Consider the following 19,709-nt stretch of genomic DNA (forward strand, 5'->3'; position numbering starts at 1 on the left):
GTGGCTGGCTGGCTGGCTGGCTGGCTGGCTGGCTGGCTGGCTGGCTGGCTGGCTGGCTGGCTGGCTGGCTGGGCCAGGTATGTCCGCTGTATTGCTCACTCTGTGCGTTTGTGGGGCCTTGTCCAGAACCCCAACTGTGTGGCCGTGGGCGTGAGCCGCACGACCTCCAACTTGTCGACCTACGTGGGCTCCACCAAAGACGGCTGGTCCATCATCGTCATGAACCGGGAGAACCTGAAGCGGTGGAGTACGTGGCTTCGACCTCGCCCTCTCTCTCCCTCTCTCTCCGTGTGTGCGTGCGTGGTGTGCGTGTGAAGCATGCCGTCCGCGAGTGTCACGCTCTAACGTGCCCGTCCGCAGATTCGCCCACGTGCGAGGAGTACGGCAAGGGGGGCATCTTTCGCGAGGGCGACACTGTAGGCCTGCTGTACGCCGCTTCCTCCCCCCAAACGCCTCAGCGCGCCACCAACACCACCAGCGGCGGCGGTGGCGGCGAGTGTAGTCGTTCTTTGCACTCACACTGCACTCGACGACGCGGTTCATTCAGCCTGGACTACACGGGAGGGGAGCGGGGCACGCTTTCGTTTTACATCAACCGGGTGAACCAGGGCGAAGCCTTCCGCAACCTCCCGCCCCACCTCTTCCCCGCCGTGTCCCTGCACTCCAAGGGCGACCAGGTACCTCCGACCTTCACGCCGAGCTCGTGGTGCGTCAGTGGGTCTGCAACTGACACACGACACACGACACACACGACACACAAGGTGACCATCCTGCCGTTTGCGCGGCTGCCCGACGAAATGCACGACGCCTGAGCCTTCTGGCGCCGCCGCTGTGCAGAGGAGAAAGGCGAATCTAGAGATGGAGCTCACCGGAAGAAGAAAACAAACGACTACTACGGCGATCATGTGGTGTTTATGATGCCAACGGGGACTCGTGTGGGGAGGCAGGAAACGGCACAGGTTGGGGATAGGTTGGGGTCTATTAATAACGGGGGGTGGTGGTGGTGTGGATGGAATGGAATGTGAGGGGAAGGAACAACAACAACAACAACGAGAGAACAGGAGGGAAGAGAGAGAGGGAGGAGGGAAGAGGGGGCTTTAGGACATCTCCTCGATGAGCTGTGTTCGCATGTCGGCCATGGTGGCCTGGGGCGCGTTGTCCTGGAGCTTGAAGATCTTCTCGATGACAGAGATCTCGGTGGCTGTGGTGTCGAAGCCGCAGAAGGCGGTCCAGTCGTTGGCGAGCAGGCCGGCGCCGATGACGTCCGAACCGCGGTTGACGGTGCCGGCCACGAGGGGCACCTGGAGGAGGGACGAGAGCTCGTCCTGGTCCTCCACGCTGGTCTTGGGGTGCACGAGGGCGCCCTGGTTGGTGATCACCGAGTAGGTGCCCACCAGCACGTTCGACGCAATCGTCTGGCGGAAGACCTCCACGCCCAGCACGTCCGCCACGATCTCCTCCGTCTCGCGGTCCAGGTCGGGGTGCACGAGGGCCACGTAGTCGTTGCACGCGATCACGTTGCCCAGCGCCGAGAGCCGCTCCTCCACTCGCTGCACCACCACCTCGTCGGGCAGCGAGTTCTTTATGTGCATGAGCTCCTGGTCCGTCGTCGTGTTGGGCAGCAGCAGACCGTTCTTGTTACCTGTGGCCAGCACAGTGCGGTAAAACGGACACCCCACGGACGGAGGAAAACACAACCAAAGCTTATTAGTTTTATCAATTCTCACACACACACACACACACACAACACCCACACAGCTGCTCTCCAACTACCGCACTCCATCCGCTCCACGAAAGGATCGAGGGGACACGAAATAGTTTACACTTAAAAAAGCCAGAATCTCGCACAAATTCGCCTCCATTAACATCACCTCCCGTGTTGTAGAGTGGCCCATCACGTGGGGAGGCGCGGGGGTACCAACGGTAAGGCGACCAACGATGCGGCAACCGGCAATGGAGGCACGCACGACGGGGATGTGGTCCTGGAGCTCCGCCTCGAAAACTCGGAAGTTGTCGGAGCCGCCGTAGGCCACCAGGCAGTAGGTGTTGGTGAGGCGGGCAAACACGCCGACCTCGCTGCTGTTTTCGAACTGCGACCTCACTGCCATCTTCTTGCTGTTGTCTGTTGCGGATTTCTTTTGATTACTGACCTGGCCCACCTCAGCCGCGGCTTTCCGACGTCTCGTTCCTTCCTTCTTCTTTCCCTTCTTTCCCCGCACCAGCCCCTCGAGAAATTCGCAGGAAGGATGGACCGTGACGTGCTCCTCGGATATTTCCCCCTTTCCTCAGAGCTGACGTCACAGCTGAGTCAGCAGGTGAGGATGTGAGCTGGACAATGCATGGAGCGAGGCATCTCGTCCTCGTGGTTGTGGTGGTTGCCCTTCTCGTCGCCCCTTCTCTGGCCAATTGTACGTCCTCGTCGCTGCTGCACCACAGTCACCAGCAAGCGTTGCCTGCCTGACCATTGTGTGCGTGGTGGTGGTGGTGGTGGTGGTACAGGCCCCTTTATGCACGGGGGCGGGGGGCAGGCAGGTCGCCAACCAGCGACGCGTGAAGAAATAGCGGCGGTGCAAGAGAGGCTGCAGCAGCTTCTTCTCGAAGCAAAGGTCGCCCTCGCCGGTTGGCTCGTCGCTCCCGACGCCACGTACGTCTAGCCCCCAATGCTCCCCGTTTTTATCTTTTTGGTGTTGGTGCGCCAGCAGGCAGGAGAGGTGGGTGAACGGACGGACGGATGGGTCTCCAGCGCTGCCCCGCCCTGCTGGCAACTGACCCGCGATGGGTGGTGGTGGTGGTGGGGTGAGGAGTGGGGCAAGCCAGGTGGCTCACGCGGTGCACAGGGCGTGCAACGACGCGGACACTCTTCTCCAGCGCCATCGGCTGCCGCACTCGCCCAACAAGAGCGCCAATCTCAAACTCCAGACTGTAGGTTGCTTGCGTCTGGGCCTGGCCATGGTACACCGCCGTCTCTCGCCTCCACCCTCTTCTCCCATCCGCGTGGTGTGCTCTTGCTGCTGCTCTTGCTCCTTTGCTTCTCCCTCCCCCCCCTCTGCTTATTATGCTCCTGGTCCTTGGCAGGTGGAGTGGGAGGGCGGGGCCGACAGACAGCGGGTGAAGAACCTGCTGGGCGTGGTCCAGAAGAATGCGCGCGAGATCGACCCCGACTACGACGGCCTCCTCACCTTTGCGCCCCTTCTGTCCCGGGCCGCCGACGCCTTTGCCGCCCTCCACGGCCTTGCCGCCTGACCGATCGGGGGACGAGGCTCGTGTACGCAAAGAGAACGAACAAAAAAAGCAAGTGGGATTTTTTGTCGCAAAGGCGGCGTTACCAGCGTCGGGGCTTAGTCATCCACCGGTGCCCCTGTTTTCGGCACGAGTTGTCCCCACGCAAGCAGCAGCAGCTCCAGCTAACCACCACCGACACATCTCCCTGCCAGCCAGCAAGCCAAACGCCACACATGGAAGACGCCGACGACGACCAGTTGAGCACGGTACCCCACCACGCCTCTTGCTTTATAGTCTCATTTGCCAGCTCTCTCACCTCACCTCCTTGGCTGCCTGTGGTGCGCGCTTGCTCCCCCCCCGCTCATTATACAAAACAACATGTGTGCATCATGTTTTGTTTTTTTTTAAAAAAATCTGCAGCTCCAGCGGTTGCAGAGGTGTCCCTCTCTTCCCCAATGCACCACCCACCCGCGGTGGCTCGTCGTGGTTCCCTCTTTTGCCCCACCCACATGGGTGGGCGTTGTGTTAACTGCTGTGCTCCCCCGCCCAATGTGGCCACAGGTACTTTGTGCTCCTGCAGCGCTACGCCGCCGCCAAGTACGCCTTCCTCCTCCCGCGCATGTGCGCGCGCGCTCTCTCCGGTCGGGAGTGGTTGTGGTTGTTGTCGCGGTTGTCGTTGTTGCCCTCCTCCGGTGGTGGTGGCGGTGGCTGGTGATGATGATGTTGATGAGGAAGAAGGGGGGAGGGGGGCACTACGCGACGCGGTAACGCCGCGCCACACGGCACACGGTTGGCGGCATCTCTGGGTGCTCATCGGTTGGGTCCCTTGGCTCTCGCGCAGTGAAATGCAGGAGGAGGAGGAAGGGGAGGAAGGGGAGGAAGGGGAGAACGAGGAGCATCCCGACCTCGTACCGGCCGACCGGCAGCCCCGGCCCCCGTGCCCACTCTCGGTACCACGCACCGCCGCCGCCGCCGCCGCCACGTGGCCGTTGTGACTCACTCTAGGAGGGTGACCTGTGACCACGCATGCGCGCCGACAGGAGACGGCCGTGGGGCACGAGGTACGGGTGCACAGCGGGGCGGGAGCGCAGCTCGAGCACCAAAGGCGCAGGGACCACCACCACCGCCTACACGCGGGCGGGGCAGAAGAAGCCACACGCGCCTCGCGCCCCACGCTCTTCCAGCGCCTCCACGACGTACGTCTTTCTCTCTCTCCTCCTCCCGATAGGTCATGAGCATACGTATGCGTGCATGTTTCTGTTTCTGTTTTTTTATTTAAAGCTTTTGTATGCGAAGAATCTTCGCTCACCACACATCCGGCCGGCGCGCTCGTGTGGGTCGCGGTCGGCGCACGGTGCGATGGTGCAACGCACGCGCAGAGGGAGCTGCAGGGGCGATGGGACGGAGGAGTGCGTGCGGCCGTGGCGGTCGGCCTCGTGGCGGAGGGCGGCTACCTGCACCGCCCCAAGCCCCGCATCCTCGCACGTTTCGAGAATCAGCTCTTCTGGTACGTATGGCGTACCGGCGCGGCACACGCCACCCCACGCCACCCCACCCCACGCCACGCCACCGCTCGGTGAGCATTGTTGGGGGAGGCACTCATGCGCCCATGACCGGGGTGCTAACATCAATCGGTGCTCTGGGGCGCGGTCGGGAGTGCAGTGGGCGGTTTAGCGAGGATGGCGACGTGTTTGTGTCGGCGTGCCAGGACAGGTACCGCCGCCTCGTTCTCCCTCTTTCTATGGCGCCAGCCAGCTGACGCTCCCCCCAATGTCCCTCGCGGCGGCTGGTGGTGGTGGTGGTGGCTGGTGGTGGTGGCTGGCGGTGGCAGGCACATCCGGATCTACGATGCCGCCGGCCCCTCCTTTCGGCTGCTGCGGGACGTGGGCGCGCGCGATGTCGGCTGGAGCATCCTCGACACGGACATCTCGCCCGACCGCCGCCACCTCCTCTACTCCTCCTGGAGCGACTTCAGTGCGCCTCCCTCCCACCTTCCCTCCCCACTCGCGAGTGGGGTGGGGGCGATGCTTACCCGCGCCTCCTGCTACACGTGATACACTCACCGCACTCACGGCACATTCCTGGCAGTCCACCTGGTGGATATCTCCGACGACGCTGCGCAGGATGGGCATCACGAGGCCCTCGACCTGAAGCCCCGCGCCCACCGCTTCTGCGTGTTCTCGCTGCAGTACTCGCACGACGGCTCCGAAGTCCTCGCCGGCTCCTCCGATCAGTCGCTCTACATCTACGACCTGCACCGACGGTACGCACCCGCGCCAGTTACAGAATAACCCACCTACCTACCGCCCACCTACCACCGCACCGCCCACCACCCAGCGCGGGTATTTGGGGGGGGGAAGGGAAGCGCTCACTGTGTACGCTCCATTTGTTGGCCTCCGCCGTCGTGGTGGCTGGTGGCTGGTGGTGGCTGGTGGTCGTGTGGCTGGTGCGTGCGTCACACCAGGGAACGCACGCTGTGCATCGACGCCCACAGCGACGACATCAACAGTGTGAGCTGGGCCGATGAGACCTCCCACATCCTTTTCTCCGCGAGCGATGGTGCGCCCTCCCCTCCTCCCCTTGCGTGGCCCCTCCCTCGACTGCTGCGCGGGGAAAGACAAATTTTTGCACAGCGGTGATCCAATGGCTGGCTGCTCATGAGCATGACACGGCGGGCGGGCGCAGACTGCTTGTGCAAGGTGTGGGACCGGCGGGCGCTCAAGGGCGGTAAGCCCGTCGGAGTGCTGGTGGGTCACCTGGAGGGGATCACCCACGTCTCGTCCAAGCGCGATGGGCGCTACCTCATCACCAACTCCAAGGACCAATCCATCAAGGTAGCAGCTGTACCCCCACACCGCCCCCCCCCTTTCCCCTCCTCCTCCTCCGCAAGGGGGGGCTGCAGCTGTCGCGGGTTGGAGAGATCTCAAACTCATCGTGCGCGTGATCCACCGGTGATCATCCGGTGCCCAGCTGTGGGACCTGCGGAGCATGCGGCAGGAGAGCCGCGGACAGGAGCGGTCGGCTACGTTCGACTATCGGTATGGGGATCAGTACGTCTCGCCCACCCAGCGCAAGATCTTTGAGGGCAAGCTCGTGCACGCCAACGATTGCTCCATCAACACCTACCGCGGTGCACACAAGGCAACCCCCCCCTCTCTCCATTCCCCTCAAGATCTTGCTTGGCTCGGTCGGCTTGAGTGGCGGCTTGCTTACTGTGTGGAGCGATGATGGCCCAGGTATTCCAAACGCTGGTGCGGTGCTACTTCTCTCCCGCGGCGGGCACGGGCCAGCGGTACATCATCTCGGGCTCGCACGACGGGGCAGCCGTCATCTACGACCTCCTCTCTGCCGAGCCCGTTGCTCGCCTGCAGGCCCATGTACGCCCCCTCCCTGGCCAGGTTGGGGTGGTTTGGGTTGCTTCACTGATCAAGGCCTCAATCAGAAACGTGTGGTGCGGGATGTGGCGTGGCACCCGCACCAACCCCGAATCGTGACGACTTCCTGGGACGGCACCCTTCGCGAATGGGTCGCCACGCCCGACGTCACCCCCATGCTCCTCGAATGAGCTCGTTTCGAACCAACCTGCCGCCGCCGCCATTAATGTAGATAGAGATAGATAGCCGGCGAAAACAAAAAGCATTTTGTTTGGGGTCAAGAGCACTTGCTTGGCGGAGGCGCGGAGCGGGCCTACTACACGGATCCGTTGATGACCTCGTACTCGGCACGCCTGCGCTTCACGTACCACACGACGGCCACGACCACGGCAGCGAGCAAGAGAATGCCGCCCATACCGCCCACGATGATCCAACCAATCGTCGCCTTGCTCAGAGAGTCTGGCGAGGGCACAACCAACGCGCGTGGTGGTCGTCGTGGCGTCAACCCAGAAGCGGATGGGGGGGAGATAGCAAAAGAGGTTCGTACCGTCAGAGGCCAGAGCGACGCCCAGGACTTGGTCGATAGCGTAGGCGTAGCCGTTGGAACCAGCGGTGACGGAGCCCAGCAGATGGGCCGAGCCCAAGCGGGCATCGCCCTCGAGGGTGAGGGTGTTGTTGACGATGTGCACGGTCTTGTTGCTCAGCATGGTCAGGGTCATGTTCTGGATGGGAAGTGATCGATCACCAGTTGAGTGTGTGTGTGTGTGGGCAGGTGCCGGGTGGAATTCCAGGGGTGGCATGAGGTGGGGAGAAGGAGGCGCACCTGCGAGAGAGCCGGGAGCGGAGCCGGGTAGATGTGGGACTTCAAGACGCTGGCCAGCCTCGCGGTGGTCCTGCCGTAGTCGCTCTCGTCGGCCTTCTCCCAGGCCTCCTGGCTCGGGGCAAAAATGGTGTACCCGCAGTCCTCTGTGATGACGTCCCCCCCCCAACAACAAACAAACAAACCCGTGGGATCACGCCAGTTAACTGAGAAAGCGAGGGCCGCAGGAGCGAGCGAGCAGATGGTGATACCGGTCAAGCAGCTGGTGAGGTTGGCCTGGTCCAGCAGACGAAGCAGCGTGGTGTCGTTGAGTCCGACGAGGATCTTCCTCAGGCTGAACACGAACCCGTTGGGGACAAGAACCTGAACCACCAGCCACCAGCCACCAGCCACCACCCACCAGCCACCAGCCCACGGCCGTGGCAGAGTGGGGGAGAGAGCGAGCAAGAGAGAGAGATCCACTTCCACGTCAGGAGTCCGAGAGCGAGAGCGGGACCAAGAGAGAGGGTTGGGGGTGTGCTTACGGAGTTGATGGAATGCAGCACTCCATCGGAGGCCAGGGTGTTGACGGCTTCGACGCGGGCAGACGTCGAGCTGCTGTTCAAGGTAACCTCCACGGAGTTGTTCACCACCGCCTACACAAACCGGTGGAGAGACGCGCCTTGAGCAGCACACCCAATCATGTGATCGGACATTTTCATATTTCTATATATAAAAATATGTATGTATATATATATATATGGTTGGGGTTTGGGGGGGACACGACGCAGGCGAACGACAAGGAGGGAGGGAGGGAGGGCGGGCGTACCTTGGTGATGGTCACCGACTGATCGGCCAGGGTGTTGGCCTGCTGCGAGCCCAGCGCGATGTCCTGGGCGTAGAGCACCTCGCCCAGCACGTGGTACTTGAGCACCGTGCTGCCATATTTACCACACACACACGACACACACGACACACACGACACACACGACACACACGACACACACGACACACACGACACACACGACACACACGACACACACGGGCCAAACATGGATCCTCCGAGAAATGCGGATCGGCCCATGATGAGGGGATCGGGGAGAGGGTCCGCGACCAAAGGGTCAGCAGGTCGATTAGGCACCCACGCCAGCGAGCTGGAGAGGGGGAGAGAGAGGGAGAGAGAGAAGAGGCGGAGCGTACGCGAGATCGGCCTGGGACCCATTGGCGGCGGAGGTGAGGTAGCCGAGGAGGGCGGGATTCTGGCGCTTCAGGCTGGCGAATGCCGCCTCGGTGGGCGCAAACACGGTCGACGAAGCAGCCCTGCACCACCGGGGATGAGGAGGAGGGAGACGAGGAAGAAAGAAAAAGGGCCACGCACGTCACACACACACACGACACACGACACGCACACACGACGGGGAGGAGGAGGGGAGGGGTCAAGGAACGGCGAGCGGCGACGCCAGGCAGGAGTACGAGGAGGAGGAGGAGGAGAGGTACGGGAGGGTGAGGTTGGCGGCAGCGACGAGGGACTTGAGGGTGGGGAACGCGTCGAGGGCCTTAGCGAGAGAGCCGGGCAGGGGCAGCACCGACTCCAGGGCGTGGATGGCGCCATTGGAGGCCGCAATGTCCGCCTGCTGCACTCGCACTCCGTTGATGGACACTGCGCGGGGAGCAAGGAACAAGGAAGAGAAGAGAAAGAAGAGGCGCGGCGCCGCCGCCGCCGTAAGGCGAGGAAAGGAAAGGGGGGGAGGGGAGGGAAGGTCGGGTGGGAGAAATGTGGGAGGGAACGTGCCGGTGCCGTTGCCGTCAATGGAGACCTTGAGCTGCTGGGGCTGGTTGCTCAAGCTCGACAGCCTGAGGAGACTGGGCAGGAGCTCCCCGTCACTCAAGTTAGCCGCGAGGTACTGTGCTCCGTGCGAACGTTACCCCCCACCACCACCACCACCAGCCACCACCACCAGCCACCACCACCACGGCCATCAATAACAAGAATAGTTGAGCACAGCAGCAGCAGCAGCAGCAGCAGCAGCAGCAGCAGCAGCGTGGCTGTCACATGGCCGCGCAAGCACCAAGCGAGTGAGGGGAGGAGGAGGAGGCGCACGCGTCCGTCCACGAGGTGATAGGTGAGGAGAGGCTCGGTCAAGTTGAAGGGGGCTTTGTGGTCGACGGGGCCAAAGACCGTGCTGTCCACAGACCCATTGCCCAGGCGAGCCCGCACTGTGCCCCCCCCCCAACACACACAAAAAGTCAAGTGGGTGGAGAGGGGGGGGGAAATAGAAATGGAATAGGCGAGGCGAGGCAAGGTCTCCCAAGCCAACATCACAAGCGGCAAGGACGAGGTACCGAGCGCGGAGGCATCAACGGAGCTGGCCAGGTCGCTGAATCGGGTCTGGTTGCGCAACACCTCCAGAATGGTCCCCTGCGCCGACACGCCTGTGGCCGCCCACCCTCGTGAGCGAAAAAAAAAGTTGATGATGACGTCGACGTTGTAGGGCGGGTTGGGGCCAGAACGCACACAGGAAGGCGCAGGCAAGGCAAACGAGGAGGGTGGCCACGCTGTACTTGAGGAGGAGGGGCATGGTAGTGGCCTTGCAAGGAAAGAAGAAGGGTGCAGATGCGGTGCCGCCGGAAGAAAGAAGAAAAGGCAGCCCCCGTTCTCTTGGGCCGGCATTTTCCTTGTTTTTTTTTTTTTTTTTTTTTTTTTGTTTCTCTGGGGGCGTTGTCGTCTGTCACAGTGCGGGCTGCTGGCCCCATCATCATCATCGCCACCGCCGCCACCATCAGCATCGTCACCAGACCAGGAACTGGGTGGCCTTCTCCAAAAACTGCTCCAGCAAAGGACCCAGCTGGCGTGGGGCGAAGGCCAGCCTTCCACCGACGAGCCCCGGCACTGTAGCCACCACCCGGTAGCTCTTCTCGGTCAGCGTGCCGGTGCGTGCCGGGTCCCCTTCGGTCTCGCCCGAGCCCACCACCTGACGTTGGTTGGGTGCCGGGGGTCGGGTTGGGTGTCGGGTTGACAGAGACCATCATCAGCCCACCACCGTGAGGGCGGCGGCGGCGGCGGCGGCAGCAGTTGTAGGAGTGGCGGCCGTACCTGCAACCAGGGGATGGCTGCGCCCGAGGCGGACACTGTGGCGGCAGAGGCATGCGTGGGTGTGGAGAGGGGACTGCTGGCACATGGCACTGTCGTGCCCACCAGCCGCGCTTGCAGAAGCCGCTGATGATGAGAAACACGACGGGGGGGGGAGGTTGCGTGTTAGCGCTCTTACTGGGCGTGGGAACGTCCACCAGCCACCACCACCACGGCCACCACGGCCACGAGTTCGTTGAGTGCGCGCACGTGCGCAAGGCGAGGCGAGGCCCAATGGGGCAGCGCTGGCAGACCGTCAAAGCTTTGGGGGGGGGGGCGCAGCTGCCAGAAGGAGGAGGGCGGCGACGGAACATGTATGGTGGCACGTACTGTGGCGCGGTCGCTTCCGGTGACCGACAGACAGGGCAAGAGTTCCGCCACCCGGTCGTACTGCTGGAGAGGGCACACCGCATACATGCACCCACGCATCCACGCATTTTATATACGACGAGGACGGGCGTCAGGTGGGTCGGGCAAGTGCTGGCCGCGCATGGTTGGGCGTGGGCGTGGGCGTGGGCGTGGGCGTGGGCGTGGGCGTGGGCGTGGGCGTGGGCGTGGGCGTGGGCGTGGGCGTGGGCGTGGGCGTGGGCGTGGGCGTGGGCGTGGGCGTGGGCGTGGGCGTGGGCGTGGGTACGGCGAGGTGAGAAACGACGAAGGCGGTGGAGCGGGCGACGAGTTGCCGGAGGAAGGGCGGGGTCCAGGCGCATAGGGCGTCGAGGGAGGAGGTCAGGCAGTTGTCGAATCCGCGGGCATCTGCGGCCACCTGCACCACCGCCCAGCACTTGTCCCCGTGCCTCTCCGCAAAAGCGGATGCAGCGGAATGCGCCCCGGGCAAAGACATCACCTGCCCCGCGGGACCAGCACACAACACGACACGACACACGACACACGACACACAGCATCAGCGGGCGCGCGAGCTCCACATGCCCGTGTGAGGGTGAAGGCACACCGCGACTCTGGAGATGTCCAGCTCGTCGAGAAGAAGCGAGTAGAGATCGGCCTCCTGCTCCTCCGGCGTGAGGGAACGGTCGTCATTGTGGAGTGCGGAGGCGGGGCGACTCACGGCGATGAAGGTGTAGGGCGGCAGTTTGCCCTCCGGCAACACCAGCGGCGATGGCGGCGGCTGCTCCACAAGCCGCTTCCGCACGGGCGGGAACAGCTCGTCCGCAAACACACGCCCCTGCTCTGCCCCTCCTGGACGCCCTGGCTCCATTCCCACCAGCCGCCACCAGCCGCCATAGACAAACAGTCAACGAGGTGTCGCGTGTGTGTGTGTGTGTGTGGTGTGTGTGTTCCCTCCATCATGAGAGATACGCCAGGCACCCACCACGCGTGAAAGGTGACTTCTTGGGTGGCGATGTACCGTGCAGAAGGAGGACAGGAGGGCCGTGCCCAGGGCGGATGGCGAAAGCCACGCTGGCACCGTTGCCGAACCACACCTCTCGCCATTCCCATCCCTCGCCTCCTCCGCTGGCGTGGTCTTTGGTGGTTGATGCAAAGGCTGCAGGGGAACTAGTACTCCCCAACCATTTAGGCAGAGGAACCGGCCAACCGCCACTTCCAGCAAGCACAACAGCAAGCAAGACTGCTGTTGCCAGAGCGGCGCCAGCACCGACAAGGCGGAGGCCCTCTCTCACCATCTCTTTTGGATCGATTTTTCGTTGCTGGTATTTTCATTTTATTTTCCTCCGCAAGAAGAAGAAATGTTTGGATTTTAAGGGGCCATCCCGCAGTTTTTTTTAAATGGTGGTGGAGACAGAACGCAATTTGGTGTTTGCGAAATTTTTGGCTCATGCTGAAGGGAAATAACCGGGCGGGCGAATTCGAGTTTTTGTCCGGTAAACACGCTCAAATTTTTCCGAAACGTACACCATTTAAAACAAACTGCGGGGTTCACCTGAGGCGTGAGCTGCTTTCTGGTGCGGTCTGTGATAGCCAAGTTGTCGAGGGAAGGAGGCCGGTCTGGACAGGAAATGTAGTGTTTTTTTCGGGCGGCCTGCCCAGTGGGCGAAAAGGGGAGGTGCAGGTAATAAAAAATTGACCAACTCCGAGAAGGCCAAACCTCCGTGTCGGGCTGCCCGCCATTACCACCGCGAAAAAGTGTACATCGATGGTGCCCACGACCCAAGCTCTCCCGACGGAGGGCGGCTCTTGGCCCTCCGGCCTCCCATCGATTGTGCTGGTACCGGTTCTGCTTGTGGCAGCTTTTTTTATTGCGGCAGCCGCTGCCAGCGTGCGGGCATCCAGGCGTTTGGGCAACATCCCCGTGCCTCGCACTACTTCGCGTATCCCCATCTTTGGCCATGTTATCGTACCGATCTCTCTCTCCCCCCAACCACATCAATGCCGTGACGTCAAGTGCACCGGCTCGCTTGTCGCGTAGCGGGTCCCATCATGTTTGTTTTAACGGCGAATGCCCCTTCGTGTAGGACATGGTCAGTGGCACGCCGTGGCACGTAATGACTGAGTGGGTGCGCACGTACGGCTCTGTCGTCCGCTTCAATTTCTTCAACCTGGTGCGGACCCTCCCCCCCCTCCCTTTGCTTTTCCCCGCCATTAACGCGCCTCCAGAACTACATCGTGGTGGCCGACCCCGACTTGGTGCGGCATGTGTTTGCCACCAACCTCAAGAACTACCGCAAGGACCGCAGCTCCTACTCGCCTTTCCTCCCATTGCTCGGCACCGGGTGAGCGCTCTCCCCTCCCTCGATTTTCCCCCTAGCGCGGACCTCAACTGTTGGCACGGCCGACATACCCTCGTGCCCGCACGTGGTCACTCTTTACTGCCCCCCCCCTTTCCTCTCTTCCCCCTCCTGCTACCACCACGGCCACTGGAGGCGCGGCACTCACGGCACGGACATGGCGCTGTACGTTTGAGGGTGGGCGAGCAGGCTGGTGACTGCTGAAGGTGACCTGTGGCGGCGTCAGCGCAGTTTAATTGGGGCGGCTTTCCGAGTGGAAATCTTGGCTGAGGTTGGTGCCCCACCACAAAACACACGCACACACACGACACGACACACACACCACACACCACAGCACGTGTGTTTGTGCGAGCATGAGAGGCAACGTCGGACGACAGTCAGCGACTGATCACAATCGTGCGACACTCCGCCCTTTGTTACGTCATGACTCCACCAGGCGGCGACCATTGCCCTGGAGGCCACGCAACGACTTGTGGAGAAACTGGAAGGACTCGTCGCCAAAAACGGTGGACAAGCCGTCGTCGTCGAAATGGGTGAAGAGTTCAGGCTACTTACGCTTCAGGTAGGGGAAGGGCATGCTACTATCGCAGCAGGGGGGGGGTTAATTTTTCGTGATGATCTCCGATCAATGATGCGGTGGTTGGTTGTGGGATGCAGGTGATCGGTCAGGCCGTACTGTCCATGTCGCCGGAAGAGTCGGACCGCGTGTTCCCGCAGCTCTATCTGCCCATCGTCGAGGAGGCCAACGCCCGCACGTGGTACCCCTGGCGGGCGCTCTTCCCCACCGAGAGTTGGCGCGCCTACTACCGCTGCATCAATGAGCTGAACGCCTTCGTCACCGACGTCATTCGGAGGCGCGCGCATGCTTTCGATGAGGTACGCCCGCCCACCAAGGAGGGGGCAACGGGTCAAGCAGCACCAGCACCAGCATGTGTGGTGTGTCCGTGTGTCGTGTGTATCATTAGTGTAGACATGCGTGAGATCGGAAGAGCTCACGGGGGCCACCCTCCTTCGGCGCGTCAACTTTCTGTAGGCTCGGGCGCAGGGCAGGGACCCCTGTGAAGGACGCAACGTCGACGTGCTGGATCGCATTTTGCTCGGTGTGCAGCAGGCAGCTGACGCCGACGACGCATCCGCGGGCGAATCCCCCTTCACGGACGAGGTGATTAGACAACTTCGCGACGAGATCAAAACCTTCCTCTTTGCTGGTCAGGCTTACCCCGCAATCCGCGCCGCACGCATGTCCGCCCTTCACTCGCTCTCTGACTCTCACTCTCCTCCACACCGCCATGTGGCGTGGGCGTGGGCGTGGGCGTGGGCGTGGGCGTGGGCGTGGGCGTGGGCGTGGGCGACTCGCAGGCCATGAAACTTCGAGCATGATGTTGGTACGTACGCCCAAGACTTCTCAAGAGGACTGCTTTGCCGTGCGCTGCCGCATGCCATCACCGATTCCCTCCCCACACACCTTGAAGACGACTCTGTCTGACTTTGCCTGCCGCGCGTAGACCTGGACTCTGTACGAGCTTACACAAAACGACCGCTGCATGGAGCGTGTCCTCGGAGAAGCCAATACTGTGTTCGTGCCCGAGGTGGAGTCGGCAGGCCCGGATTATGCTGCCTTCAAGGATCTGAGCTACTCGGCGAACGCCCTCAAGGAAGCCCTTCGCAAGTACGCCATCGTCCCTGTGGTCACAAGACAGGTACACCACCGGCCACGCTGTTGTCCTTGTGCCGACCATTCCGCCCCGCGGTTGCAGAGTCTCTCATTTTCATGTATAACTCCCCGCCAGGCGGTGGAGGACGACGTCATCGGGAGGTATCAGATCCCTGCGGGCACGAGAGTGATCGTGCCGATCATCGCCATCCACCAGAATGCAGAGCTCTGGCCACAGCCCACCGCTTTCCGCCCGGAGCGGTTTGAGACCTCCCCGCCCCACGCTTATGCTTGGCTAGGTGCACCTCCCCTTCCCGCCATAATACTTTGCCCCTCGTGTGTTGACTCTCTCCCTTTCTCTTGCTGCCCTCCTCCTCATCCCAAGGGTTCATCAACGGGCCTAGGGCGTGTCTTGGCCAACATTTCGCCCTCCTCGAGTCCAAGATCGTGCTGAGCCGCCTGGTGCAAAAGTTCCGGTTCGAGGCCTGCGCCAAGACCTCGGGTGATAAGCACCCCTACAAGATTCCCATCTGCCCTATTGATGGCATTCACGTCCTTGTCACGCCAAGGGCTACGCAGTAGTCATGTGTTCCGTACCCCCCCCCCGCCGAGAGGCGAATCTCCACCACGATTACAAAAAAACCACTTTTTTTGGGATGGAGGAATTCCTTCGCGCCGGCCTCTTTGCGCCTACGCATGTCGACAGCAAATCGTTTAAAAATCTAGATAGATGGCAGCCAAAGGCACAAAGATACAGGGCCACAGGGTCATAGTAGTAGGTGGCGGTGGGGCGGGCAAAAGTGCGCTGACCCAGATGTTCATGTACAACTCGTTCGTAAAGGAGTACGACCCTACAACCGCGGACTCTTACCGGGTAAGTTGCCCCCCCTCCCAAATCCCGTATTCCTCATGTCTAGCCATTGATTCGCCGCTCCTTCCCTATTCATATGCCCCTACGCGGTTCGCTATACAAATCCAAATCAAATCCTCCCAGTGCGTAGCTCCCCGCCCCAGCAGAATTATAAATTGAACGTTCAATTTATTATTATAATTTACATTTTTTTGTTGTGATTACTGTGCCCTAGGAAAATATTCGAGGTAGATGGACAGAAGGTCCAGATCGATATCTTGGATACAGCTGGCCAGGAGGAATACGTACACCTCTTCCTCCTCCTCTGAGGACTGAGAAGGACAGGACGAGGACTCTTACCAAGGGCGACCACCGCGTGCGTGGGACAGATGAGGGATAACTACTACGGGCTGGGTGAAGGATTCCTGGTGGTGTACGCCATCACGATGAAGGACACGTTCCGGTCCGTGACGCGATTCTACGACCACATCGTGTCAGTCAAGGGCAAGGAGGAAGTGCCCATGATACTGGTTGGCAGCAAGCGAGACCTCGAGGACCAGCGACAAGTGACGACGGAAGAGGGCCAGGAGCTGTCGAAGAAGCTCGGCTGTCCTTTCTTCGAAACCAGCGCCAAGACGAGAGAGAATGTGGACGAGGTGTTCAGCGAGCTCGTGCGGAGAGTCGTCGCCCACAAGAAAGCCCTCGGCGTAGAATCGGAGACATCACCGGCGTCCGGCTGCTGCGTGCTCCAGTGAGCGTCGCCGCAACCTGTCCTACGCCAGCACGCCTCGGCCACTGCTTCTCAGCATGCGATCTGCGGACACACCGGGTCAGTGGGCCTTGCAAAGGATCGATCGTGGGCGCCCGCTTCTGCGCGCGTCTCTTCTTTCCTTTATTTATTATTTCTCATGCCCTTCGCGTGCGCGGGGTCGGCCGCTCCTCTCCTGGGCATGCATTTGCCTTCCCCTCCCAATTTGTTTTGTTGCCTTCCTGGTAGGCTCAAATGGCCCTGTACATACACCACGGCACCTTTATGCCCTGCGCAGAAGAAAATACTTATAATAAAAGGTAGTCTTTAATTTTACAGGAATTTTTTCGCAGGCGGAGTTGGACTTAGGATTCTCAGACTTCTTCACCACACGACCAAGACGACCCGCTTTCTCGCTTGCCTTGAAAGCTGCAGGCCTCGCGATCGCTTCAACAGACCTAAAAAAATACGGGCTTCATGATGTGACAGTACTCAGCCATGTACGACTGCTCGTTCGTCCAATAAATCGGGCATTACACGACCACACCCGAACAAGAGGACCGGTTTTCTCGCTTGCCTTGAAAGCTGCAGGCCTCGCGATCGCTCCAAAAGCCCTAAAATAATACGGGCTTCAAAAATGTTAGGATTCAGCCCTGTGGGATGACTCGTTGGGAAAGTTCACGTGGGCATGAACGTTGTCCATTGACACCGAAATCGTGCGCTGTCCGTCGCACAACATCAACATCGTAGCCCAGCTTACGGTTTTCTGCTTGCATGGGGGATGCAACGAAAACTCACGACACTCGTTCAACTCGAGTGAGTGGCGAAGATGGGAAACCACAACGGCTAGTCGTACAGTCCTGATCTGCTCACAAATGAAGACCCCTTGACTAGAACTGCGACAGGCACCTTCGCCAGCCTCAGGGGATTCAACGGTAACGGTCGGCGACTCATCTCCTCCATAAAACGCGTAGCATGCAAAATCTGGCACGTATGCAGTATGAGTTCGAAGTACATGAAGAATGCATGAAATACAATTGAAACGCGTTCTATGGACCACAGGTAAAACTCATGTGACAACATGTACAGCGCGCGTAGAGTGCACATACTATTAGAACGGCGTGGGTGTTGGCACGAGTGGGAGGCCACCATGCACGAAGTGGAGAGAGAGGTCTACTACTAATTTGAAGACGAGGACCGGGACATGGACGAGGTGCGGAGGCTCGAGCACTCGTTTATTGAAGAGTAGAAGAAAAGAACAACTCAAAGACAAAATTGAATAATAAGTATAAGTACCCTTGCCCCAACACAATGCTGGTGAGAGGCATTGGTGGAGCAGGGGGCGCACTTACTGTAGCATGGAGCTCTCTTGCTTCAATCGATTGTTGGGTGCAGTGTGCTGTGCTGCGTGCATAAGAAGAAAACAAGAGAGACGACTGCGTTCAAGTAAAATACACTAAGGGAGGCCAAACAGCCGAATTTTCGCCCAACTTTCGCGCGGTTGGGAGTTTGACCACCTCATGCTAGGGACTACGCGTTTTACGAGTATCATGAACGTTCAACGCGTTATAGTTGCATCCCCTCAAGCATGCAGAGCTAGGGAGTTTGATCGGATTCAATTTGGGCTCGTGGGCTACTCGTGTTACGTGTTTTCGTTGCATCCCCTCAGTTTCTGCACGCACAGCTAGAACTTGAATAAACCTAGCTGTAGTCATGGCATCCGCGATGTCCACGGTTGTCCGCGACATCTGCGGACAACACTCATCTCCCTTTCCAATGATAGATTCAGGAAAACTCACTTGCTTTGAAAGCTCCACGGACGGCACAGACGAGTGGCCACGAGTAGACAAATAATTCTACGAAGTAAACTAGTGCTTCGAGTTAAACTAGTTCTACTCGTTTTCGTTACATCTACACTCCATAGCCCGTGGTCTAATTGGTCTTTTCAGGCCGCAAGCTATCCAGGCAAGCGAGAAAAATGATCCTCTTTATTTTAGGAAGTGATTTTACGCGATCACGATTTGTCAGGTAAACAGCGCGCTGTAGAGACTTGAATCGTGTGCCGTCTTGTAGCCCGTGGTCTAATTGGTCTGGATATTTGTTTTCAGGCCGCTAGCTATCAAGGGGATGCAACGAAAACGAGTAACACTCGTTAAACGCGTTTAACTAGTTTAAAGCGTTTAATCAGTGTTGCCACAGGTGGTTTGTGGTCATTTTACTCGTTTTTTTACTCCTTTAACTCATTATTTACTCGTTTTACTCGTTATTTACGCATTTTTTACTCGTTCCACGCGGGTTTTACTCGTTCCACGCGGTTTTTACTCGTTTCACACGTTCTCTACTGGTTTCACGCGTTTGCTACTCGTTTCACGCGTTCTCTACTCGTTTCACACATTCTCCACTCGTTTCACAAGTGGCCCACACGTTCGACGAGTGGGCAGGTCGTTAAACGAGTTTAATCAGTGTTTTACTAGTTAAACTAGTTAAACGCGTTTAACGAGTGTTACGCGTTTTCGTTGCATCCCCCAAGGCAAGCGAGAAAGATGATCCTCCGCTTTGCCTGGTGGACCGATTTTCATCGGCTAGGTGTTAGGCGAAGCACTCTGCAGAGCCCTTAATCGTGCGGCATCTTGTAGCCCGTGGTCTAACTGGTATGGATACCTATTTTCAGGCCGCTAGCTGGCAAGGCAAGCTAGAAAAGGGTCCTCTTGTTCGTTATTCGTTGGCCCAACGAGCTGTCGTGCAGGGCTGAATCCTATCCCATCATGAAGCCCGTATTTTTTTAGGGCTTTTGGAGCGATCGCGAGGCCTGCAGCTTTCAAGGCAAGCGAGAAACGGTCCGCTTGGTCGTGTAGTGCAGATGGCCGCGAATCCCCAGCCAAACTCCGCCTGCTAAAAATCCTGTAAAATTTTAACCTTATTATTTCTTATTATTCCTTTCACTCCTGAACTTGCCTTATTTAACACCTCGGATTTATTTAGCCACCAACTTTTTGACCTGGGACTGGTCGGGCAGACTACAACGGATAGTGCAGCGGGGGTGAGCGACGTCCGGGAGAAGCAAATGGGTTGTGATCGCTTCGGCCAGCCCGTCGCAACCGTAGGGCAAGTATGCTCTTTTCGTCCACCTGCCAATTCCACCGGCCAAGTCAGGAATAGAAGAAGAAAGTGCGGTGCAGGACGAACGCTGGGACGTGCCTTGACAGGCACAGGGAGGCCAGTAAGACGGC

General features: G+C 59.7%; 8 protein-coding genes across 8 annotated transcripts in view; 5 read left to right on the plus strand and 3 right to left on the minus strand.

Annotated features, from left to right (window-relative positions):
- Positions 1 to 812, plus strand: part of ACA1_178200 (SPRY domain containing protein) — a gene marked incomplete at both ends in the record, with an annotated part of 2,498 nt that extends 1,686 nt beyond the window's left edge. Inside the window, 4 exons of the mRNA XM_004338136.1 lie at positions 127 to 247; positions 361 to 427; positions 548 to 677; positions 762 to 812. Coding sequence (XP_004338184.1) covers positions 127 to 247; positions 361 to 427; positions 548 to 677; positions 762 to 812 — 369 coding nt within the window. The remainder of the gene's footprint in view (positions 1 to 126; positions 248 to 360; positions 428 to 547; positions 678 to 761) is intronic.
- Positions 813 to 1,097: 285 nt separating this feature from the next.
- ACA1_178210 (Hypothetical protein) lies at positions 1,098 to 2,108 on the minus strand (the record flags this gene model as incomplete). Its single annotated transcript, XM_004338137.1, has 2 exons — positions 1,098 to 1,642; positions 1,919 to 2,108. 2 exons carry the CDS (start codon positions 2,106 to 2,108, stop codon positions 1,098 to 1,100), a joined length of 735 nt encoding a protein of 244 aa, XP_004338185.1.
- Positions 2,109 to 2,339: 231 nt separating this feature from the next.
- Positions 2,340 to 3,243, plus strand: ACA1_178220 (uncharacterized protein; the record flags this gene model as incomplete). The annotated part of the gene is made up of 4 exons (XM_004338138.1): positions 2,340 to 2,408; positions 2,529 to 2,644; positions 2,838 to 2,952; positions 3,076 to 3,243. The coding sequence occupies 4 exons, from the start codon at positions 2,340 to 2,342 to the stop codon at positions 3,241 to 3,243; spliced, it is 468 nt and encodes a 155-aa protein (XP_004338186.1).
- Positions 3,244 to 3,455: 212 nt separating this feature from the next.
- Positions 3,456 to 6,787, plus strand: ACA1_178230 (transducin family protein; the record flags this gene model as incomplete). Its single annotated transcript, XM_004338139.1, has 13 exons — positions 3,456 to 3,488; positions 3,803 to 3,843; positions 4,064 to 4,172; positions 4,263 to 4,283; positions 4,602 to 4,729; positions 4,885 to 4,935; positions 5,054 to 5,196; positions 5,311 to 5,485; positions 5,687 to 5,781; positions 5,908 to 6,056; positions 6,193 to 6,352; positions 6,445 to 6,599; positions 6,665 to 6,787. 13 exons carry the CDS (start codon positions 3,456 to 3,458, stop codon positions 6,785 to 6,787), a joined length of 1,383 nt encoding a protein of 460 aa, XP_004338187.1.
- Positions 6,788 to 6,912: 125 nt separating this feature from the next.
- On the minus strand, positions 6,913 to 9,974 carry ACA1_178240 (fasciclin domain containing protein; the record flags this gene model as incomplete). Its single annotated transcript, XM_004338140.1, has 13 exons — positions 6,913 to 7,055; positions 7,144 to 7,318; positions 7,420 to 7,562; positions 7,602 to 7,779; positions 7,941 to 8,051; positions 8,225 to 8,333; positions 8,439 to 8,549; positions 8,596 to 8,715; positions 8,893 to 9,055; positions 9,213 to 9,258; positions 9,497 to 9,612; positions 9,739 to 9,814; positions 9,936 to 9,974. 13 exons carry the CDS (start codon positions 9,972 to 9,974, stop codon positions 6,913 to 6,915), a joined length of 1,530 nt encoding a protein of 509 aa, XP_004338188.1.
- Positions 9,975 to 10,184: 210 nt separating this feature from the next.
- On the minus strand, positions 10,185 to 12,165 carry ACA1_178250 (uncharacterized protein; the record flags this gene model as incomplete). The annotated part of the gene is made up of 6 exons (XM_004338141.1): positions 10,185 to 10,367; positions 10,490 to 10,612; positions 10,856 to 10,918; positions 11,160 to 11,369; positions 11,475 to 11,728; positions 11,889 to 12,165. The coding sequence occupies 6 exons, from the start codon at positions 12,163 to 12,165 to the stop codon at positions 10,185 to 10,187; spliced, it is 1,110 nt and encodes a 369-aa protein (XP_004338189.1).
- Positions 12,166 to 12,957: 792 nt separating this feature from the next.
- Positions 12,958 to 15,463, plus strand: ACA1_178260 (cytochrome P450, putative; the record flags this gene model as incomplete). Its single annotated transcript, XM_004338142.1, has 11 exons — positions 12,958 to 13,041; positions 13,097 to 13,212; positions 13,248 to 13,284; positions 13,454 to 13,498; positions 13,664 to 13,789; positions 13,885 to 14,103; positions 14,273 to 14,435; positions 14,587 to 14,612; positions 14,733 to 14,927; positions 15,018 to 15,180; positions 15,267 to 15,463. The coding sequence occupies 11 exons, from the start codon at positions 12,958 to 12,960 to the stop codon at positions 15,461 to 15,463; spliced, it is 1,371 nt and encodes a 456-aa protein (XP_004338190.1).
- Positions 15,464 to 15,695: 232 nt separating this feature from the next.
- On the plus strand, positions 15,696 to 16,486 carry ACA1_178270 (Rasrelated protein O-RAL, putative; the record flags this gene model as incomplete). The annotated part of the gene is made up of 3 exons (XM_004338143.1): positions 15,696 to 15,724; positions 15,967 to 16,036; positions 16,121 to 16,486. The coding sequence occupies 3 exons, from the start codon at positions 15,696 to 15,698 to the stop codon at positions 16,484 to 16,486; spliced, it is 465 nt and encodes a 154-aa protein (XP_004338191.1).
- Between the last annotated feature and the right edge of the window lie 3,223 nt (positions 16,487 to 19,709).

This window comes from Acanthamoeba castellanii (assembly GCF_000313135.1).
Source record: "Acanthamoeba castellanii str. Neff unplaced genomic scaffold scf7180000084743, whole genome shotgun sequence".
NCBI lineage: Eukaryota > Discosea > Longamoebia > Acanthamoebidae > Acanthamoeba > Acanthamoeba castellanii.